General features: G+C 40.8%; 1 protein-coding gene across 1 annotated transcript; it reads right to left on the bottom strand.

The window, feature by feature from the left end:
• Nucleotides 1-34: 34 nt before the first annotated feature.
• Slc10a6 (solute carrier family 10 member 6) lies at nt 35-22922 on the bottom strand. The gene is made up of 6 exons (XM_020184041.2): nt 22220-22922; nt 10736-10854; nt 8846-8934; nt 5280-5455; nt 2810-2967; nt 35-1297 (listed from the first exon to the last, which is right to left on the bottom strand). Exons 1-6 carry the CDS (start codon nt 22594-22596, stop codon nt 1071-1073), a joined length of 1146 nt encoding a protein of 381 aa, XP_020039630.2. The 5' UTR covers nt 22597-22922; the 3' UTR covers nt 35-1070.
• Nucleotides 22923-23318: the final 396 nt, after the last annotated feature.

Genomic DNA, 23318 nt, shown 5'->3' with positions numbered 1-23318 from the left:
TTGACAATACCTAGGGCAAATACATAGCTGCTACCCTTGCATGTTAAAATCTATAAAAGTGAAAAATACGGTAGACAAACAGGCGAAGGACACAGTAAGGAGGTGCTCGTGAAAAATGTTCTAATTCATTCACAATTTTGAAAATGTAATTTTAAATGAGATGTTTTCACAAATCAAAATGGTCAGCAGCATTCCTTAGACTGGTGAGACTTATCTGACCCTCTCAGGACAGCTGTGCAACATCGCCAGAGAGTGACCTGCCCAGCGTCACAAGTGGCAGGAGGGAGCCACAGCCAGACCAGGGCTCTCCGTGTCTCTACAGGAATATCTGCATGCCCACGAATAAGGATGGCTTACATAAGTCACAGTCCTTCTGTGCAATGCAATACTTCCATTAACAAATGAGGTAGGGGAGCACAGGCTGACATGTAAAGACATTCCAGAATATGTCACCAAGTGACCTGCAAAGCAGTGTGTAGGGAACAATCTCGATGTCTGGGAATGATTCAGCATGCATGTGTAGATTCAAGGGACATCTGTGTGTCTGTCTAGGGAGTGAAGGTACAGGACCCTCACTTTTTAACCTCTTGTTTTTGTTAAATTCCCTCTAATCCTGTATTACATCTATCATCAAAACAGACACAAACTTTCAAAACTCACACTCAGATAAGCCCCTTTTTCACAAAAGCTGCATGTTTCTTCCCTCATGCACCAAAGCACCTGGCCAAAACCAAGAAGTCTCGGGGATCCCGGTTCTGCCTGGCCCTGCAAGGGGAGGTGACATCTCCTCCAGAGTCCTAACTCGTGGATTAAGATCCAGGCCACGAGGCCCGCTTCACATGGTGAAGGCCATTACTGCCGGGCACTTCTCACTGCTTGGAAGACAAGAACCCTTGCAGCAGCTGGCACATGTGCCAACCCCCGGAAGAGCTTGTTCGTGGGAGGCCACCTGCTCAGAGAGTCTCCTAGCACAGCTCACAATCCAGGCAAAAACGTAACTGTTCTGACATTTACCCTTACACGGCCACACAGCCCTGCCAACCAGATGCATGGACCAGTCTGCACCACCTTTACCGGCCAGCAAGTCCCTCCTGTTCACAAGGAGTGCTGCGGCCAGTTGGCTCAAGGGCCCCATGGCAGCACGTGGGCTCTGGTGGCCCAAGAGTTACGGCAGCTTCTTCATTGCCCTCCAGGAAAGCACCGGTCTCCCTGGGCTCCTTCTCGTGGTGGGCCACTGTGCAGGCTGGGGGCTTCCTCCTGTCTTTGCGCTTCCGTCTCCTCTTGCATGCCTGATACGCTGGGTGATGAAAAAGACAAGTGTTCAAAACCACTTTAGCAAAGAGTACAACTTGGGGACATTGTATACTGTGTGTACTTTGGGGGTTTGTTTGTTTTGCACCGTTACGGATAAATCATAGGTAAAGAAGGAGAAAGAGAAAGCTGTGGAACAAAATGACTCAGTCTATTAGAATGGCTCTTTCTGTCTGGATTTGAGACAGTTCATCAGGTCGCTTGCCAGCATCCATTCACTCATTGAGTCACTCAGCAAACCCTTGTGGGGCATTTACTGTGAGGCAGGCACTCGCCTAGGTGCTCAGATGCAGCTGGAAATTAGTCTGACGTGATACTTCCCCAAAATGTGGGTCTAGCCCAAGAGTTTTATTCTGATAACTTTTCTCTTTCCTCATAAGAGAAAAAAAACACTAAACTCCAAGCATCCCTTGTGTTCTTATGTTATTGTATCAGTAATCAGCATATAAAAATCAGTATTCTGTACATAATCGGTTATATCAGTAACCACTCAATCTTACTCAGAGCTGTTACCTGACAACAATAAAAATTTACGACAGCCCAAGACTAAAATATACATATGGATGTATATTTTACATGTGTATGTGTATGCATATATCTAAACGTACACTTTTTAATTTACCTTCTGCAAACCTACATAGTGATTACATCCAAAATAATGTATGTTTGGCTGTACAGCTAGGTAAACTCTGAATACATTCATTTGTGCATAAAATCTCAGTATCTGTGCTTGTAAGTGTATTTTGTGTTTGAAAACTATTTCATAGCCATTTAGCATTAATCTTAGTCACAGAAACACCATAGTAACTTGGCATTTGGGAAACCCCCAGGCTTTTAAAGAGACAACAAATAAATGCTTATGTTTGGTTGAGTGTCATTTGGCAGGAGGTGCTACTGGGGTTTGAACTCACGGCCTCAGTCTTGCTCTAGCACTTGGGCCATGCCCTCAGCCCTTTTTACTTAGGTTATTTTTCAAATAGGGTCTTGCACTTTTGCCCTGACTGCATGGAACCACAATCCTCCTACTTATGCCATACCTCCTATCTATGCTATGCCCAACTTGCTTATTAAGATGGGGTCTTTCTGACTCTTTCTCTGAGCTGGCCTCAAACTGTTATCCTCCTATCTCTGCCTCCCAAGTGTCTGGGATTTCAGGTGTGTGCCACCACACCCCTCCCAAATGTCATTTTTGAGATCAGTGATTGCTCACGGAGACCTTGTCTTCAGAATTCCTGGAATTAAGTTCCAAGAGTACACTGAAGCATATTTTGTTTCTAAATGTAACCTGTTGCTCAGGTTTTTAAAATATTTTTCTGTGAAACTCCCACTTCATCAAAGTAGCCTGTTTATGCACTTTATTGTCCCCAAAGTGCCAGGAGCAACTCATGCGAGTTTGCATTGAAAAGTGAGGGCTGGTAACAGGTCCACTGATTTTTCAGTCAAGTGTGAAACTGACTCAACTCTACTTGTCAGGTCTACCCAGCCCAAGCTCACCCACCTGCGATAAGAAGGAATCCATCGAGCAGCTGGAAGAGCCCATAGGCCAGCGGGAAGTAAAACATGTGGGCCAGGTGCTCCGCAGAGAAGGACAGCTGCAGCATGGTGGTACACATCTGGATGTTCTGAGCACCGGTCTCCAGCGCGATCGTCCTGCACCTGGAGAGGAGAACAGCTCGAAAGTTGCAAACCCTCCCTAAGATTAGGCTTCAACTTCCTCCTAGGTGCCATAATAAATGGAAGATAGGAGCTCAGGCCACTGAAAGGGCTTGTGTGTCAACAGCTGTGTGCTGGGTGCCTTCTCTGTGGAGTGGAGTCCAGGCCTTGTGAACCCTGCCCTGGGGTTCTGGTGAACAGAGACAAGACACACCAGAAGGGCACTGGAACTGCACAAGGCAAAGCATAACTGGGGGACGGGGACATTCAAGCAAGGTGCAGACGTGGTTAGAGAAGAAGGCTTCGTGGAGGAATGGGAGCACAGGATGGAAGGAGGGCAGCCACAGAAACTAAAGGGCCAGGAGCAGGTGTGAGTTCAGCTGTGCAGGAGCTCTGCCGTCTGCAAGCTAGTCTCATGGAGGGAGCCCTGGAGGACAGCAGAAAGGGAGGTTGAGTCAGAAGTGTGAAACAGGACAAGCCAAACACTGGGAAACAGATGCAAAACTGACAAAGGAGAGAAAAAGGAAGCATGGGCAGGAGCCTGGGGGCTGAACTAAGTCTGCAGGCTTTTACACACAGGAATTAAGGAGTGACGGAGGTTCTCGAAGAGAAGTGTGACAGCTCAGCACTCATCTTTGTCAGGCCATCAGGTGTGAGAAAGCCTGGAGTGCTGACTGCACCTCACCATAGGAGGACTTTCTCTCCACATCTTGCAAAACGCAACCATTCCACAGTCTGTGTTCCTAATTGTTCACTTTGGAAACAAACCCGGGTCAAATCCAAACTCTAGGAACTTGGTTATGATGCTGGACTGCTCTGGAGGGTTTGCTCATCAGTGGAATGAGGGTAGTGACAGCCCCTCCCTCTCAAGGTCCTAAGAAGTCAGCCAGGTGTACCAGGTGGAGCCTTTCCCAGTGCTGACACAACAAAATGTTCCACACTGGAAGGGAAGTAGTTTGGATAAAGCAAACCAAGACATTCCCATCCCCCACCTTTGGTATTCAGCAACATGATTTACTTTTCTTTAATAATTTGAACATATTGACAATGCTTACTGCAAAACTTTATTTAATAAAAACTTTATAATACTCATTGTAAAACTTAGAAAACACTAAAAAACTAAAACTACCCTTACTCTCTCTGGTCAAAATTACCATATGGTGTATTTCTTCCAGTACTTTTCCATCCACAGAAATGTTTTTGCTTTCTTCCACAAAGTGGGAAGTCAAAATAAATATTATTTTGTAAACTTTTTAATTAAAATTTATCTCTTGAATATCTTCCAAAATCATTAAACTTGCTGCACTTTTATATTTAATACTTATTATATTATATTTATTAATATATTGTTATATTTATTAATAACTGCAATTAACATCTTAGCATTCAATATTCATGTGCATAAATGATAGAGCTAGCTTTAAAAGTTAAATTACTGCCAGATGTGGTGGCACATGTCTGTAATTCCGGGTGAGGAAGGCTGAGGCAAGAGGATCACAAGTTTGAGGCCAGTCTGTGCTACAAAGTTAAGATAGGTCTCAAAAAATAAATAAATTAGCAAAATTACTGAGTCAGCAACCATGAATGTTTATTAGGCTGTTGATAAATATCAACACTAAATTGCCTTCTAGAAAATTTATACCAATATTCGTTCCCCATTATTGTATGACCACATTTATCTCAATATAGGCATGTCAACCTAGAGTGATATCACTTCTAATACTTCACAATATTTATAGACAATATGCCCCAACTTTTAATGAAAATATTTAAGACAAATTCTTATGCTTTCACTGTTTGTTGTCTTTCTCCTCTTGAGTTTCATAATTAGTAATTTTTAAAAATTTGGCTAAAAGACTTAATTTCTTGAAACTTGTTAATGCCTTAGAAGATCTCTATATTTAGTGAAATACCCTCATTCCTTCTGTTTAATTATTGGAAGGCAAAGACAAATGTATCCAGATCGCAACACCTGGCATTACAACCCCAATCCTAATTTCTCAAATTATCAGCTCCCATCATTAGGACCTTTGTGTTACTTTACATAAAGAATTTCCACAGTCTCTCCACCCACTTCTGCTGATCTGTCCTATTCCAAACACCATGTGAGTTCAAATTCTTTCTGGCTCCTGACATAGCCAAGGCAGTAGAGCCCGCCAGGGCAATGTGTGGGATTTACCTTCCTCAGAAAAGCAGATAGGGGCTGGAGGAGGTAGCTCAGAGGTAGAGCACTTGCCCAGCATGACAAGGCCTTGGGTTCAAACCCTATCACCACCACACACAGGCAAAAAGCTTATGGAAAAATTTAACTGTACCTTGGCCAAGACTGGTGGGTAAGGAGTGCCAGCAGAAAGCCAGTGACATGGCCAATCAAAGGGAAGATGAAACTGATGCTTAGAAGGGTGATATCTGAATTCCAAGATTCCTTCACCAGCACCACTCCAGCAACCATGACCACCAGAAGGAGGACCCCACCAACAATGGTCCCGATCTAAAGCAAACCAATAAAATAAACACATGTAAACAACCTGGATATTTTTTTCTTGTTTATGATGCAAAGTCCATCATGGCTCCAAAAGGCAAAGAGAGAACTTAGAAACCACTGAACCTAATTTTACACTGCAGTAGCCCTCCCTTGTCCACGGGGAATAAGTCCCACTACCCGCCGTGGACACCTGAAACCGCAGACAGCAATGAATTCTATGGATTCTGTGTTCTTTCCTGTACACACTGACCAATGATAAAGAAGATTAAGAGTTGTCTCCTGACCATGAACAGTGAGTATGTAAGGAAACAAAATTACATAAGCATGGCACATAGTAAATTAATACTATAAACAGTGGAAAAAGATGTCCTGGGCAATCCAGATTGGCAAACACCAGCACCAAGGACAATGGCGGATCTCCTTCTGGTGGCAAGAGGGAAGACCCAATGAGCCGAGGCTGCAGGAAAGCCTTCTTAGACAGCTTTAGAAGGTAGCGTGGTGTTTTGTCATCACAGCGTATTCAGCACAGATGTGGCAGACTTAGCCAAACAGAGCAGGACAGCACAAGATTTCATCACACGACTTAGAAGAATGCTCCATTTAAAACAAGTGAACTGTTTATTGCTGGAATTTTCCACCTACTGTTTTTCTGAACTGTAGCCAACTACAGATCACTGAATCCAAAGAAAGCAAAACTGTACATAAAGGGGACTATGGGATAGAGGGCAAACCTGAGGTCCAAAGTGGTCATGACTCAGCTAAATTACAAAGTAGTGGGATTGACACCAATTGAAGTCTTCTTACCCTTTAAGGAGAGGATCTGACCAGAAGGATAGGATGGTAGAGTTTGAATGGAGACTAAAAATCTGTAAAATAAGTAGGCCATGACAACAAGTATCTATCTTAGTCCATTTTCTAATACTTTTACAAAATACCTGAGTCTGGGTGCTTTATAAAGACATGAGTTTCTTTAGCTCACAGTTCTGCTTGGCTCTGGTATGGCCATCATGACAGATGACATCGCAAAGGTTGGAGAATGTGGACATCGCAAAGGTTGGAGAATGTGAGGAATGGTGAGTAGTGAATGTGGCAGAGGGATTGGGAAAGGTGCCAGGCTCACTTACAACACCACGTTCTCACGGGAACTAGTTCCGACCATCAAGACCTACATTAATCCCTTCCAAGGATGGTGCTCGAATTACCTGACTACATTGCACTAGACCCTGCCACTTAAAGGCTCCAACTCAACACTGCCACACTAGAGACGAAGCCTCTCTCGGGGGACAAACCACAACTACATCCAACACCCCTACACACACCTGGTCTGCCCTGCCTGACATCCGGCCTCACTTCCCACCACCTTTTCAATCATTGTGTTCCCCAAATGAATTCACCTGTTCTTCAACAAACCAAAACTTTCTGATGGTCTGAGTTTTAGATCATAGGCCATCTGGGGCAATCATGTACGCTCCCACTCATCTCACGTGGATGACCAGCTGTGCACCCAGTTACAACACCCATCTTGGCTTGAAATGATTTGGGATGTGAGTGGACTCATGAAGAAAAATTAAAATAGGTTAAAACAAAACAACTAATGACTACAGGCCTTGGAGGTCAGTTTTATCATTCAAATACAGAGACATTCTGGGGCCCTACCTAATAGGAACATGCTGAAACACACAAAGAAAGCCTCTGATTATAAAATCCATTCTTTCTCTTTCTATCAAACAGGGAGTTCAAAATTTAAAATCTATCAGGAGCAGATGAGGAAATAGAAGTTGTTCAGAAAAGATATCAAACCTAAAATTTAAATAAGACCAAAAGCAGAGAAAGAAGACACATCAAGCTAGGTATGATGGTGCACACCTGTAAACCCAGCAGTTAGGAGGCTAAGGCAGGAAGATTGTGAGTTTGAGGACAGCCTGAGCAACATAGAGAAACCCTGTTAGAAAAAGGAGGAGGAGGAGCTGGAGGAAGAGAAGAAAAACTCAAATGATTAAAATAACTTAAGGTGCTCTAGAATATTCATGCATATTATTCAATATTTGTTGCCACAAATCCCATGGAATTGTCAACGGAAGAAATTTAAATGTGCACTTTACAGATAACAAAACTGGCTTCTCGCTGACACTGATGGACTAGCAAAGGATAGAGACTAAGATCGGGATTTCCTTGCATTGTTGTCCAATGTTCTTTAAAGAAAAATAATCGAAGATAAAGTACTTGAAAAGTTAAGAAGGTTTCCATAATCATACTCTCTTCTCTTTGTTTTGTAAACAAAATTACAACTGCCACCACTCCACTGGAAATTTTCTCCTATTGAAATAACAAAAACAAGTGTGAAAAGGAAGGAGCTTTATTCCACGAGTGCAGTTGAAAAAGAGAGAGAAATCAAGTCTATCAATGCTAAAGCCACCTGTGCACAACCTGCTCCAGCTGTCTGTGTCCAGATGACTTGTCTGCTCGTCAGCCCCCTTCTCCTGTTCATGTCCACAGAGGAGCAGGGGGAGTTGTTTGGTCTTATGTAAACAGGGAGAGCAGCATCCACTCGTCAAGCAGAGTCAAAGAGCAAAAGCTTAAACTGAACCAAACCAGGAACTCCAAACTAAAAAATCTGACACCCACCCAATCTTCAGTTAACCCCCAAATGTTTATTTCTTTATAAATGTAAAGTATAACTGACACTTTTAAACCTTCACGAAGCAGTTCATATTTCATTCTTATGTCTTCTAAAGTGATACATAACTTTAAAAATGGAAAACACCCTAGGAGACTGACTTCATTGTTAAGAACGCCTCCTTTTCAGTTAGGTATCTTAAAAACCTGTTTAGCAAAAAGACAAAAAGAAAATGCTGCCAAGTCAAGAGGAGGTGGGAGATTCTGGTTCCTATCATTCCGTGCCAGATTCCTCAATGCTTTTGGATGCTTTCATTCAGACAGTCTTATTCATGTCCCCAGCTGCCCTTGTTCACATGTACCAACTATGACGTTCGTGGTGTTCTTCAGCAAGAAAGCCCTTCATTCTACTTTTCCAAGAAGGCAGCCATATTCCTAAACACTGGGCTTAAAGAGTTTTTGTCTCAAAAGCAATTCTGCAAAGGCTAGTGAGTGAGCAGGCCTTGGGCTCTCTGTATCCACACTCTGGTCTTAGTTTTTCTGTCTCTAAGAGTTCCATGTTTTCCGGGGTGTCACAAGTCCATGCATGGGCCCATGGGAGTGACAGAGCAAGGTATAGAGAGGTGAGGAAATGTGAGGAATACCAAGCCAGAACAGGTCTGGAAAATTGGAGGCTGTGGGGCTGTGTTTGGTCAGGTCATTTGTCCCAGCCAGTGCCCACTCCTGTCTTTCAAGGCTTTGTATCTAGGGCTGTGCTAACTGTGATGTGGAGTTGCTCACCTTGAGAATGATTTTTGATTGTTTAGGCCACCTATAATTCACATAGATGCCAAAGGCCACAGGAATGGTCAGACTCACAAGGGTAATTCCTAAAGAGAAGAAAAATCATCAGACACCATTGCTTCTCACCCTAACCACCCAGACCTTCCCAACAATTTCTATTTCAATCCAATAACTTTTTCAGTGAAAGCTGCATTTTATTTCTGTCTCCATATCTGAAAATAAAAAGGAAAACAACCTTTGAAAGATAGCCACTGAAGATCATGATAGTAAGGCATGCCACCATACCTAGGCCACTATGTCTCTCTCAGAAGCCCTGGGACAATTAGAATTTTAGAGACAACAGGAAATGTAAACATTAGAAAAGTATAGTCCCTGAAACTGTCTGGTCACAATGTATGAGTGCCACCCTCTATAATTACATAGCTGTAATGGCTAGTGGGTCATTTGCTTCACAAAGTAAAGAATTCCTTTTACAGACATAAAAGGTCATTTGTTACACTACCAAAGCAATTTCTAATCTTCCTAAGTGTAGCCAGGTTAACACAAAGAGTGGAAAAATACCTTTGTAACTTAGCACAAGTACATAAAGGCATTGAGTCAGGCTCAGTAAAGCAGAGGTAACTGTCCACTTGCCAATACAATTCACACACTGGCATTTTCCAGAGCCAGATCTGGCCAAATGCCTACAATACTGGCTCCAAATCTATATGAGTTGCTCAAGACATTTCATGTTTTAGTTATTTATTAGTGTCATTTAGAACATATGCCAAAACAGAATATGTCAAATAAACTTACTGGCTGGGAAAAGTTGCACATAAAATTTTAATTTCTAAATTAAGACTTACACTCAAATTTTACAAATCCGGTGGGCTCTCTAGCTGTTATCAAGAGATGTCTCTGTTCATAGTTTGAAACTGTGAGCTACAATGTAAATCCTGAAGGTGCCAATTTGAGACTACAGGTTGATACTCCAGAGTTTTAAGAATCATAGTTTCATTTAGGGGGATAATTTCTTTTTATTGGCATATACTAAATTATACATAGTAAGGAGTTTCATCATGACACTTCCATACATGCATATAATGCACTGTTTCTATCTCATCTCCAAAGACTCTGACCAAACTAGAACAGGCAGATCACTTCAATACATTTCTCTTCCAACTGAAATTTCCAAGCCTAGTAACTCCACAAAGATCTTTAGAAAAAGAGTGGAGTTTAGTGAGAAATAACTTGCAGAAGATTGCATCTGGCTGTGACATGTGGACAAGCTTGACTGATCAGTAGGAATCATTTATGTTCAATTGGTAAGAAAAAGTCAAGACTCAGAGGCAACATGAAGGTGATTTGGGGGAAGGAAGGTGTGATCAGAGCCACTAGACCGAGGTGGATCAATAAAGAGCTCTCTCTGACTTTCTGTTAAGACATGACTGCTTTCTCGTGCACGCACTACTGTCATTACTCTCCACCATGAGACAAAGCAGCCAAGGAGTGGGGCTCACTGGTACCTGTACCATGCTGTTTGGACTTTTAGCCTTCAAACCTGTAAGCTAAATAAACCTCTCTTCTTCATAAGTAGCTTTCCTCAGGTATTTTGTCATAACAAAAAGCCAACTGATATACAGAAGTCAAGAGTTTGGACTTCACAGTTAGATTCCTGAATTAGAATTCAAGTTCTACACTTACGAGTTACGTACTCTTGGTCAAGTTACTGAACCTCTCTAAGTCCAAAAACCTAGGAAGTTGGACCAGCAATACAATCTGTACTGTAGGGTTATTTGGGGAGTTAAATTAGATAATACCAAAAAATCCTGCATAAGGAGATACTTAGAATTAATACCAGTTATCACCATTACTCTTTCTACTCCATTTCCCAAGCCAAATACATACCTATGTTCTGATATGGAATGGTGAGATTCTGATCAAGATGCCAGGACCAGGTGTAGAGATAAAGGCAGAGGGGCATCATTCCCAGAGCAGCCATTGTGGAGCAGGTTGTCATACTGATGCTGAAAGTAAAATTAAGATGATGGTTAGAGGGGAGTTAGAAATTAAGAATTTAGTCTTTGCCAATATTAAGAAATTAGTCTTTACCAAAAGCAACTCCTGGGATTCAGTTTCTTAGAGATTACATGGGGTAAGCTACTTGGAACTTGCTTCTCTTCTATTATTCAGCAAATGATTGTTTCATTTCCAGCAGTCATTGTCACCCACCAATTCATGCAGATTATTTGAGCAGCTACTTGCTTTAAATATTCTGCTAAATGCTATAGGATTCTTTCATATTCAATTGTTTTTATTCATAAACCATATCGTTTAAAGTGTATTCAGCCATTTTAGTATAGTCACAAGACTGTGCAATAACAGCATTACTTCCATGAAAAAAAAAAAAAAAAACTCTAGGCCTGGGAATGTGGCTCAAGTGGTAGAGCACCTGTCAAGCAAGAACACAGCCCTGAGTTCAAACCCTGGTATTTCAAAAGGGAAAGGAGAGAGGGAGGAAGGAAGAAAAAAAAGGAAGGAAGGAAGGAAGGAAGGGAGGGAGGGAGGGAGGGAGGGAGGGAAAAGAGAAGAGAAGAGAAGAGAAAAAGCAAATATTTTTGAGTATTGAGCTGACGTTGCATTTTGGATGAATCTCACTTAAACGTGGCGTGTGGTCCTTTTATTCTTCTTAGATTCAGTTTGTTGTTATTTTGTTGCGGATTTTTTGTATATTGGGTCTGTAGTTTCTTGTGATATCTGTGTCTAGTTTTGGTTCAGGGTGGGGAGGGGGAACAGGACAAGTTAAAATAACACAGAGCTGACTAAACAAAGTGTTATTAAATATCAAGAAAACATTGCCAAATACCACACATGGTAAAATTTCCATTGTATGCAACAGACACTATAGTCACTGACCCTCAGACAGAGCAAGCTGGAAAGAGCAAGGGAGGGAACAGAACCAGAGAGAAAGGAAATCAATGAGAAATAGTGGACCAAGTTAAAATTTCTCTTCCAATTGTGATACTGTGTGGTCCTATGATTAGAAATAGGAGTTGAAGTGGAGTGATGAGTAACAAGTAAGATTTCTGGGCTTCAAATAAAATGCTGTAATGGAAAGAAGAACCAAGTCACTTAGCATCAGTTTGAAGGCACAGGTTAAGTTAGAGGTGGTCATGGAATGTCCACTGGAAGTGGCAAAGGACAAGTCAGTACTGCACCACCATCGTCACTACAGACAAGAACCTGGTCACCTCGGGAAGGTAAATGTGGGATCATGAGCTGGGTGAACCAAAGCAAAATGACAGCCAAGGGTCATGTAGCATAGCTTTACCAGGAAAACCAATGAAAGCCTCAGAACGGAGTCTTGGATTTGTTAAACAAACCTGGAATGACTCCACATAGACAACTGGTTTATTTACTTTCACTGTTGAGATTAATTATCTCAGTAAAAAGGATTTTAACAATTTTTGAGTACTAATGTGTCAGGGAGAAGAGTCCCTTGGTTTAGAGTCTTCAAAGACTCTGTATCTTCATTACTGCTGTGATCTGAAAGTGTCCAAAAGTCATGCATTGAAACCTAGTTCTCAATGCAAGGACTGGGAGGTGGGACCCTTGGGGAGGCACTTATGTCATAAAGGCTCTGCCCTCCTGAAAAGATTAAGGTTTTCTGAATAGAAAAAGGTTTGACGGAAGAAGTGAGTCCTTTTTTGCCCTTTTACCTCACACCATGAGTATGCACCAAGAACGCCCTCACTAAACAAAGGATGGTGCCTTGATTCTGGACTTCCCAGCCTTCAAAACTGTGAGGAAACAGATTTCTGTTCTTTATAAATTACCCAGGCTTCAGTATTGTATCACAGCAACAAGAAACAAAGACAATTGCTGTACTTTTATTGCATTATATGAACTAAGTTATTGCTTCAGAAATTTATAATACAGCATGTTTTTAGATTTTTCAAATATACAGTTTTAAAGTCTTCGCTTTTGGGGTGTTTTTTCAGGGGGAGAGGTTGAATGAAAGTCTCATTATGCTGCAATTATGCTGCCCAGTCTGGCCCTGAGTTCTTGGGCTCAAGTGAGCATCCTGCTTCACTCTCCCAAGTAGTTGGAGCTACAGGCACAGGTCCCCACACCCAGCCTTGACTCTGCACTTTAAATTGGAAAAAAAGTATTTGATTACATTAATAGTTAGCACTTCAAATATTTTAAATTTAAGATATGAAAATACATAACTTTGGAAAGGTCTTCCTTCCTCTGAAATGTGGAAAGGAAGACGAGCCCATGGTGCATGTAAAGAAACACCAGAGAAGTGAGCTGACAAAACAACATGTTGTAATAGAATATATATGTATATATAATATATATATAATTTTAACTGTCAAAATAATTTTTAATCAGTAGAAAACTAGATTATATTTCATGAAATCTTTTTTTAAAAGAGAAAGAGAGAGTTCTAAATGATGTCTAAATGCCAGCAAAAGATCAGGAAGGATGAGAATACAAGTAGTAGATTTATTAGCATTCAATTTCACCCCCTTTTTTGTGCCTCCACCCCAAATCTATTCTGTCCACCTCTTATCCCAATTCCCAACTTGCAAGCTCAGGCTGCTATCTGGGTGGTAGAACCAATGAAAGAATATATGAGTAAAATTAGGAAAAATAAGATAAACAGAAATGAGATACCCTTCAGACCAATAAAATATGTTATCTTTCAATTGCTGCAAAAAAATACACATTTGGTTTAGGCAGCTGGGAACTGTTCATAGACTTTGTCAGCACTGCTCTACCAAATAAGGGAACCTCACAACACAAACCCAGTGTGAAAAGCAAGTTTATTTACTTTGACGCCAAGCCCAGAAAGTCTGGAGAACTTTTTAATATTCATTGCTTTAAATTCTTACATCAGACCACCTTGCGCATAGTAAATGTTGTACCACAAAGCAGGGGAAGGAGACCCTTCGTTCATGTAAGGTCTTCTGAAGAGATAGGAGGGCCTTCTAGACATCATTGGGTCCATGAGTCATACATCGTTCTTCCTCATAATATGCAGCACCAACAGTTCCCTCTACTCACCCTGCCTGCTAAACAATCATTTTCTGCCAGAACTATGTTTGTACTCTTGGCAAAGCAGCAGCCATTTCACCTCAATGATGTTAAAAATACTCTTGCCTGAGAGCACAGTGGAAACCACACACCATGGAGAGAGCTTGGCAACATAAGGCAGAATTAGACTCTCCCTCTGGGAGTCTGAGTCTATCGCCCTCTGGACACTTTCCATGACCTCCTGAATGACACACATATGGTAGCCTATGTGAGTGCTTGTGCACCTGGATGTGAGCATCCAGAAGCAAGAACCTTATGTCCTCCCCATCCCTGGGCCCTACACAGCCTCATGCTGCAGCACATTGGAAGAGTTCATTAAGTACATATTGAATAAATGTACAAATCAAAGCATGAGCCAGTGGGTCAATGCACTGGTGCTATGAAAATATTCTCTCTGCCTTCCTTTCCTCATGATCATATTTTTTCAGGTAAGCCTTAGTAAAATCTTAGTGAAATGACTCCTTCACATTTAACTCAAATGGTAACACCCCCAGTTGCTCTTCAGAAGAGAGACTTTCTACAAAAATCATACTTGTAAAGGATAAAACTTAGTAAAAAAAAATATTTTCACAGTGCTAGCAATTAAATGCAGGGTCTGGTGCATGCTAGGCAAGTACTCCACCATTGAGCTACAGCCCAGATGTGAGTAAAATTTTAAAGAGGAAATATTTAGCTGACAGTGCTCTATTCCAAAATTAAGACTTAGATAATTCACAAGTGTTTGTATAAGCGCCTTCTCCTTTTCTTTTTTTTTGAATTTTATGTTTGCTTGTTCAATGATTAGGACTTTTTCTTTCATTAATTTCTTAATGTGTCATAGACATCCCCTCAGACTGTCCATTTTTCAAAGAACTATAGATGGACCAGGGGTGTAGCTCAATGTACTTGCCTAGCATGTACAAGGTGCTGGGTTTTATCCCTGTACTGCAAAAATAAAGAAATAAATAAAATGAAAACTGCAGACTTCTTCATAATCTAAGTACACCATAATTTTTCAACCTCTTCATCAGTCACCTTTAGATTTTGCCATTATAAATATTGTTATAAGAAATTCTATTGGATGCATTTCACTTGAACTGATACTTTTACTTCCCTAGAGCAGATTTCCAAAACGGAATCACTATGCCAAATATATGTTTCAAACATAGTGTTTTTTATTTAATAAACACTCCAGATTACCTTCCAAAAAGACGGTTGCATTTCACAATCTTGCTTACTCTGGATGCAATCAATGTCTTCTTAAGTCTCCTGAGAGCACTGAAAAATGTATCTCACTTTTTTTATGACACACTTGGCTCTCTGAGGCGGTGCTTTCTTTTGAGTTTTTACTCTCTTCTATGTCCTCTTTTCTAAACAGTCTTAATCTTCTGACTTTTTCCTCTTAATTAGTAGGGGCTCTTTAAAATTAGGATGCAGGAAGTTTATCATCATGTATTATGCAAATATTTTTACCAAGCTTGTTGTGTATCTTTGATCTTGCTATGACGTTTCTCATAATTAAAATTTAAATAGTCAAAGCTGTTGTTTTTTTAATTTAAAGTGTTTATTTTTTAGTGTTTTTTAAATGTTGTTGTTTGGCTTATTAAAGATCACCCCCACTTCTTGGACTGAGGGCATGGCTCAAGTGGCAGAGCACTTGCCTAGCAAAGGAGTGGCCCTCAGTTCAATCCCTAGAACTGCCACAAAAAATATTCCCCCCCATTCTGATGGCTATCAAATATTGCCCCCTACTTTTTACTTTTCTGTAACTTGCTATTTTATATATTTGCCTCTTTGAAAATTTGTATTTTAGCAATGGGATGTAGCTCAGTGGTGGAGTGCTTGCCTAGCACGTACAACACCCTGGGTTTGATCCCTAGCATTGAAAAGAAAAAAAAAGAATGTTTGCTTTAAGCAAAGACTTCTTCCTAGCTAGATTAAAGGAAGAAAAATATTTTTGCTACAGCTCTTCAACCTCCATATCCATAAAGTGGGAGGGATCTGGGAAGCCTTTCCAAATGCTTCTGCTATGACAGTGCTACATTCCTTGGCTCTTCATATGTCAAGTCCTGGAAGGAATTCCATATTGCATCACTTTAACCTCGAACATGGAGATCTAGCATGGCGTCCCCGCCCCCCACCCACACCCCCTCAAATGGACTTGACTCAAATAGCAGAAAGGTTAAGATTTACAATTGTAGAAAGCAAAGTGTAAAATTTGTATCCCACTGTGTGAACTTGGTTCCCTGAGTTATTGCTTTCATTCTTTATGCAATAGTCCAAGCCATGGCCCTCAGGATAGTAGCCAAAGACAGCAACAAGGTCCAGGTGTTTTGCCAATCATTATAAATACCAGTCAAGTGGGAAAAGCATAGAGAATGTGGATGAGTACAGAGGAAAGTCACACCTTTCATTTTACTCCCATGAAAATTCCAGGATAGCATAATCAGAGGATGTGGCTAACTGGATCTCCTGACTGTTCACATGTAGGAAATTGTTGGCAATCTGACTTCAGTAGAACAAGATTCCACTTGCATTAAGAAGGATGGCGTCATCATCCCCTTACTATTGCAGAGGCTAATAGGACAGATTCCGCAAGTCAGGACAAACAGGTACATCCTGAACCTCCCTTAAAACAGAAAAATTATATATAGACATGTCCCATTAAAATGCAGTGTCAATACATTTTGCAACTGGGGCTTAAATTATTCAGATATTATTTTAATTTTAAGCCCATAAAATCAGGACCTGTAACTCTCAAAAGTATACACTTACCTCCCCCTCAAAGAAAGAAAGAATTATCTGGCTAAATGAACAAACATGAAGGGTGTTGTATGGTCACCTCCATAGAAGTGACTATAGAAAAGAGTTCAAGGTCTGATTTTTCTATCCCACATGTCAGTGTAGCCTATCTGCTGCCTCCCAATAATGATAACGAGCACTTATTGAATACTATGTGTTCTGTATTACGCCTTGTGATTTTAATTTTTCTCTTTTCACTTGCACAATCACTTTGTGAAATTTGACAGAGGCTTGGAGTGTTATGGGAGTTTACATAAGGTTGCATGGACTCAATCTCAGTTCTTTCTCCAAAGCCTTAAACTCAGAGGACTTTCAGTTCTCCGGGCCATGTCAGACCTGAAGAATCAGAAGTCTTATTTCCAAAGCTTATTTTAAAGCTCAAAGGAGCTTCAGAGGTCAAAATCAGTTCTGAACTCCACAGACTCCACCACCACCCATGGTCAGAATCTTTTCCCTGCAGCTAATGATAAAAATACATCCTTGGGAAAGAATGGCCCTCATAGAAAGCAAAAGCTGAGCTGTCCCAAGTTACACTAATAAATGAATTACACATCAGGAATAGATGGTGTAGCTCTCACTGGCAACACACACTTCCATTCAGTCATTCACTCACCTTTGTCAAGTGCCTACCACCCCAGGCTGGCACTGAGCAGGCAAAAATGAACAAGCCTTCCAGTAGCTTACAGACCTGGTGGGTGAGGCAGGTAAGTTGCAGTGATTGCAATGCCTTCCCAACAGATGATGAAAAAGAGTTACATTTTTGGTATTTTATGAAGACAGAGAGAAAGGCAGCTCTGTTGAACAGTTTCAGATGAAACATTAAAATTAGAGTAAGGGACTGGGTGCAGTAGCTCAAGCCAGTAATCTTAGCTACTTGGAAGGTGGAGAGCAGGAGGATCAAGGTTCTAGGTCAACCTGGGGAAAACATTCTTAAGACCCCATCTCAATCAATGGTTGGCTGTGGTGTACATGCCTGTCAACCCAGCTATGCATGGAAGCACACACAAATAGGAATATCATGGTCCTCCAGGCTGTCCTGGATATAACGCAAGACCCTATGTCAAAAATAACCAATGCAAAATGGGCTGGGGGCACAGCGCAAGTAACAGAGTGCCTGGCTAGAAAGCACAAGATCTCGAGTTCAACCCCCAATAGTGTGCCACAAAAAAAATTAGAGTAGGAGAAACTTAAACTTTATAATCTGTTCTTCTCCTATAGTCACAAATACTCTTAAAAAAAAAAAACACCTCAAGTCCACTCCTAAGTGTATACCCAAAAGCTAAAACACAAACAGGTATCTGTATACCCATGTTCATGACACCATTATTCACAATAGTCAAAAGGTAGAAAAAACCAAATGTCCCCTGAGGAATGAACTGATAAAACACAACATATGCAAACTGGGCACCAGTGGCTCATACCTGTGATCCTAGCTACTCAGGAGGCAGAGATCAGGAGGATTGTGATTCGAAGCCAGCCCAGGCAAATAGTTCATGAGACCCTATCTCAAAAAACCCCATCACAAAAGAGAGCTGGTGGCTGAAGATGTAAGCCCTGAGTACCGAAGGGAAAAAAAAAACCACATACAATAGAATACTACTCAGTATTAAAAAGAAAAAAATCTGGCAGAATGCTATGGCATGGATAAGCCTTAAGATATTATGCTAAGTTAAATAAACCAGACACGAAAAGACAAACCTTATATGAATCCACTTACATAAGATACCCTGAGTAACCAGATTCATGAGAGGGAAAGCAGAATAGCAGTTGCCAGGGCAGTTATTGTTTAATAGAAACATTCACTTTAGGAAAATGAAAATGTTCTGAAGACAGATGAACTGTGGCAATGGTTGCACAACAATGTGAGTGGTTCCTAATACCACTGAACTGTACACACTTAAAAATTTTCAAATGATAAATTTTGTTATCTATGTGTTTCACAACAATATAAAAAAAAAGGACTTTGGAAAATCCTTTATAAATAAGGAAACTGTCCCCACTCCAGAGGAACTAATACAGAAACCTTAAAATGACAGAGGTTATCATGAGCAGGGGATCAGGAACCAATGTAAAGATCAGTTAGAGTTGAATCAACATGGGTTGTAACACATGGATACATGAAAGCAATATTAGGCCATACAAGACCAGTCTACATTTAACCAGTTCCCAAACATGGAAAAAAACGCAGCCAAGATTACTGAACTCAGCCCAGGGGCAGAAAATCATGTCTGTGGTTTTTCATATATACCAGCCAATTGCGTTCTGTATCAGTTATTAAGGAGGATCATATGACTGGAGGAGACAAAATAAGACTAGTTGGAAATGAAGGTATGTGAAGAATATGGGATGTGTTTAAAGAACAATTAATTGTCCATTTTGACTATAGATCAGTTGTGCCTAATGGGTTACTAGGAAATATACCTGGAAAAGTGGGTAAACTGGCTTGGCAGTTTCTGCCCAATTTAGTAGATGCTAAGAAACCTTTACACAAACTATAACAAGTTTATTTTCTACTCACGATACTATGATGGAAGTGTTACAATTTCCAGTTAAAGAAAAGAGGCAGAGACCCACAGTCAGAGTTTGAATATAAGCAATCTGACCATAGAGCCTGCCTTATCCACTGGCTACAAAACCATAACAGAGAGAAAGAAGGTGCAGAGAACAGCTATGAAGACAGAGCAACTGGCCAAGAAAGAGCCTGACCTGAGGAAATGGTAGTGGAGAAAGACAGGAGTTGAGAACTGTGAGCAGCATAGCATGAGGGCAGGCTGTAGGATGGGAAGCAGAGAGAAATGCAAAGATAATAAGCCCAGGGGCCTGGGAGAGTGACTGGCGTCACCATCTGATAGGGGGAATACAGACACTGGCTCGAGCCTGTGGATTCTGAAATGCCCATTTTGGGTGAACTCATTGAAACCCACGAGCAGATGAATGCACTACATATTTGGGGTCATTTGCACTAAGTGTTGCATTAAATGCTCTTGGATTTTACCCGGCATTATGAACAGATAGGATTCCTATCCATGACTACATTTTACTTAATGTGATTATTCTTGATAATCAATTGTGAAGCAATCTATTGAACGTGGATATTGTTTCATTCAACAATATGAATTTTCTCCTATCTGAAACTTTAACTGAGAGTTAAGATTGTTTTTAGTCTTTATAAAGTTTCATTTCCTACAGTTTATTTCTTTGCTTGCTTTTTGTTTTGTTTCGTTAAACAGGTAGAACAATTTGACCAAAGTTAAAAGCTAATTAAGGATAGAGTTGGTAAAGGGAAGTAAAATGAGCTTTATCTTTCATAGACTTTCTATCCATTGCTGGTTTTATAACAATGCTGACTAACAAGAGATGAAGGCAATAACTGCTCTCCTTCCCATGCAGAGTGTTCCAAAACACTGTTTAAAGATTTATGCTTCTACTCAAAACAGAACATTTAGTTGTGTTGCGAAATGTCATGGAGAAAAAGTGCCTGAGTTGCAGACTGATGTAAAACAGATGTGAATTCAAATGCAAGTTCTGCCACACTCCTTTGTAGCACTTGGCAAGCTACTTAACCAGTCTGAATCACAAGTTTCTCAGCTGTAAAATTTAGAATAATGAAAGGTCACTTGCAAGGTTACTAGGAAAACCAAGAAGAGAATATGTATGAGAAACTCTAGCCTATACCTATCCTGGTACTTAATAAATTATTAGTTTTCTTTTTCTTTTCAAAAACTTGCAGGAACAAAAAAAGAAAGAAAAAAAAAAAAACCTTCCAGGACCTGGAATTTATCACTGATAACTTTGTGAAAATAATATTTATTATTTCCCAGTTTGGTTAATGATCAACTTTACTGAACTTGCCATTATTAGTGGCTCAGTAATAAGATACAAAATTCATCAAGTAATTTCTTTTCAAATTTCTCATAAGTGGGTAACTAAAAACCATCACCATATGAAAGTTAATTATTTGTCTGAGTAGTATGAACCCATTAAAGTTTACAGGTGAAATATTTTCTGTGCACTCAACATTCAGCACAGGCAGGAAACTAGAAACCCAGATCTGCTGCTGACTCCCTGATGTCGATCCCAGCTCAGTCATCAGCTCTAGTTTTTTTCAGCATCCATTGTGCAGTAAATCTCAACTACATGACATACACATGGATCAAAGATGTAAATGTGTTTGTAGTTCTTTCCCTGGGCACACAGTAAAACAGTGTGTTTGTAAGTAAGCAAAGAACCTAGAAAGATCGTTGTTTTTAGCTCTTCTTTTTCCCAATACTGAATAGACCCATCTATCTTTTTTTTTTTTTTAATGCTGCAGTGTACATGAGAATGTAGATTTCTCTATTAGGAGCTGTACTACCATATGACCCAGAAATATTGCTTCTGGGTAGAAAACCAACTAATGATATCTTTCCTTAAATACCTTTTTTCCAATCAAAACATTTATTCCAAAGAGTATATGATTAATTCACCCTTATCATCATTAAAGCATAAATAAATAGTAAAGTTTAATGTCTCCTGGGGAATTTATCTGTACCACAACTGAGAATAAGATCACCAGCTTAAATGAAAAGAATACAAGTGTCGTGAGGAGTGCAAAGCACCTGCCAAGCAACAAGAACAATTAAAATCATCACAGGAGCCTTCATGCTGCTCCCTAAGTCAATCAACAGGCTGCCATCAGCACTTAATGAAGAACTAAAGCTCCATCAGTCCCTCCAAATTTTTATTTCACAAGGTAACTGCTCAGAAAGCACTTACTGAGGAAAGCTACAAAGAGTTCATTCTGTGTGTGCCACTTGTCACCATCACCACCACCACTATGACTGCTCCCAAAGCATTGTTATTAATGATGTAGGATTCTTAGTTGACTTCCTAGGAAACTGAGGTTAAAGATGCCGGTGTGGGTGGGAATGAGTTCATGCTTAGGAAGGCCCATTGGGTGAGCTGGAGAGCAGCCTCCTCTGTTACATAGGAACCAAATCCCACTGCTCAGAATAGTAGATGCCCCTAGAGAAAAGGTTAGTTTGAGAAGAATTAATTTAGAAGGTAACACATATGTACAGGAAAGCAATGCAAGTCAACTCCCTGTATAGCTGTCCTTATCTCAACTAGCAAAAACCGTTGGTCCTTCCTATTATTGCTTATACTCTGTCTTCAACAAAATTAGAGATAAGGGCAAAATAGTTTCTGGCGGGTATTGAGGGGGTGGGGGGAGAGGGAAGGGGCAGGGGAAAGGGAAGGGGTGAGGGGAAGGGGGGAGAAATGACCCAAACATTGTATGCACATATGAATAAAAAGAATTTGAAAAAAAAATAGTAGATGCCCATAAAGCACAGAAAAATACAGCAAACTCAGCCTGGAGCTCAGAGAGGGAAGTCCTTCATGGCTGACCAAGTCTCCACAATGTTCCCCACTGGAGTCCACCAAAAGATCGGAGGAGTATTTAACACACAAGCGTCCATTACCCCCAGGCAGGGTCTAAGGAAGACTTTCTTCCCCGGTGTAACTTACCTGAGATCCATATCTCCATCAACCCAGAAAGTGAAGACATTGGAGATGGTCCCCCCAGGGCAGCACCCCATGATGAGCACAGCGATAGCTTGGACTGGCTTCAGAGAGAAACCGATGGCCAGCAGATAGGCTGTCAGAGGCATGAGTCCAAACTGGCAAAGCAGTCCCACGGCAATGCCCCAGGGTCTTCTGATGTGCAACCAGAGCTTCTGGATCTCCACAGAGCATCCCAGAGAGAACATGAGCAGACCCATCATTACCGCCGACACCACTGTGAAAACAAGTTCCAGGTTCCCATGTGCCTCCAGACCCCCAGGCACCTCTTCCTCTGAACTATTGGCAGGGCAGGCTGAGCTGCTGGAACAATTTGTTCTCATCTCCTCATCTCCTCAAGACAGCATTACAAATGAGCATCAGCAACGATGGCTGGGCAGGTCTAGCCTGTCACGTTTTGTAATAACAAAACAATTCCAATCGCTATTGGCCAGCCAGTGATTCATCCTAATCTGATCAATTCATTCACAAGTGGCATTATAAAAATAATGAACATAGTCATGGAACACAGAATAACCAGTGGTAAGCAAGGCTTTCTATTTCTGTTCTTATTCACTACTGAATATGCAAGCAGAAAGAGACAAGCAAACTTATTATCAAGTGGAGTGACCAGGCTGTCGTCAGCATCACATTGTGTTCCAGGAAAGTAGGCTGGATGCCAGACATAATTTCTCTCCAAATTCAGTAGGGATTTCAAAGAGCCAGGATGCAATGTTATGTGGACCGAAAGGCTAAATCCGGAAAAAACAAAGGCAGCAATGCCAAAGCCACGCCTAGAAACATTCGCAAAGCATCTCTGTTGGAAATATTAAAGCAAAATGAGGCTAATTAAGGAAATGTCCGGAGGTACAAAGAATTCCAAGAGACCTTTGGAACAGGCCTCAATTTTTCTTCTTTTTCCCTTGGTGAGAATTTTTGTCTAAAACCAATAATTAAACACCTGCAAGAATAACATGGTGTTAAGCACTTGATTATGTCTCATGAAACAAGTTGTAACTCGTTTCTGTATCCAAAATAATTCAAGAGATCTGCCACTTTCTTTTGG

Source organism: Castor canadensis, chromosome 9 (assembly GCF_047511655.1).
Source record: "Castor canadensis chromosome 9, mCasCan1.hap1v2, whole genome shotgun sequence".
Classification (NCBI taxonomy): Eukaryota; Metazoa; Chordata; class Mammalia; order Rodentia; family Castoridae; genus Castor; species Castor canadensis.
Note: the sequence above shows the minus strand (reverse complement) of the source record. Positions and strands in the feature narration are given on the sequence as shown.

Excerpts from the sequence above, each read along its gene's own strand:
- Slc10a6 (XM_020184041.2), bottom strand. The coding sequence starts at position 22,596 with ATGAGAACAAATTGTTCCAGCAGCTCAGCCTGCCCTGCCAATAGTTCA. Across the intron at positions 2,968-5,279 it reads ACCCACCAGTCTTGGCCAAG|GTGCAGGACGATCGCGCTGG; the intron begins GTACAGTTAAAT and ends TCTCCTCTCCAG. Across the intron at positions 1,298-2,809 it reads TGGATTCCTTCTTATCGCAG|CGTATCAGGCATGCAAGAGG; the intron begins GTGGGTGAGCTT and ends TTCATCACCCAG.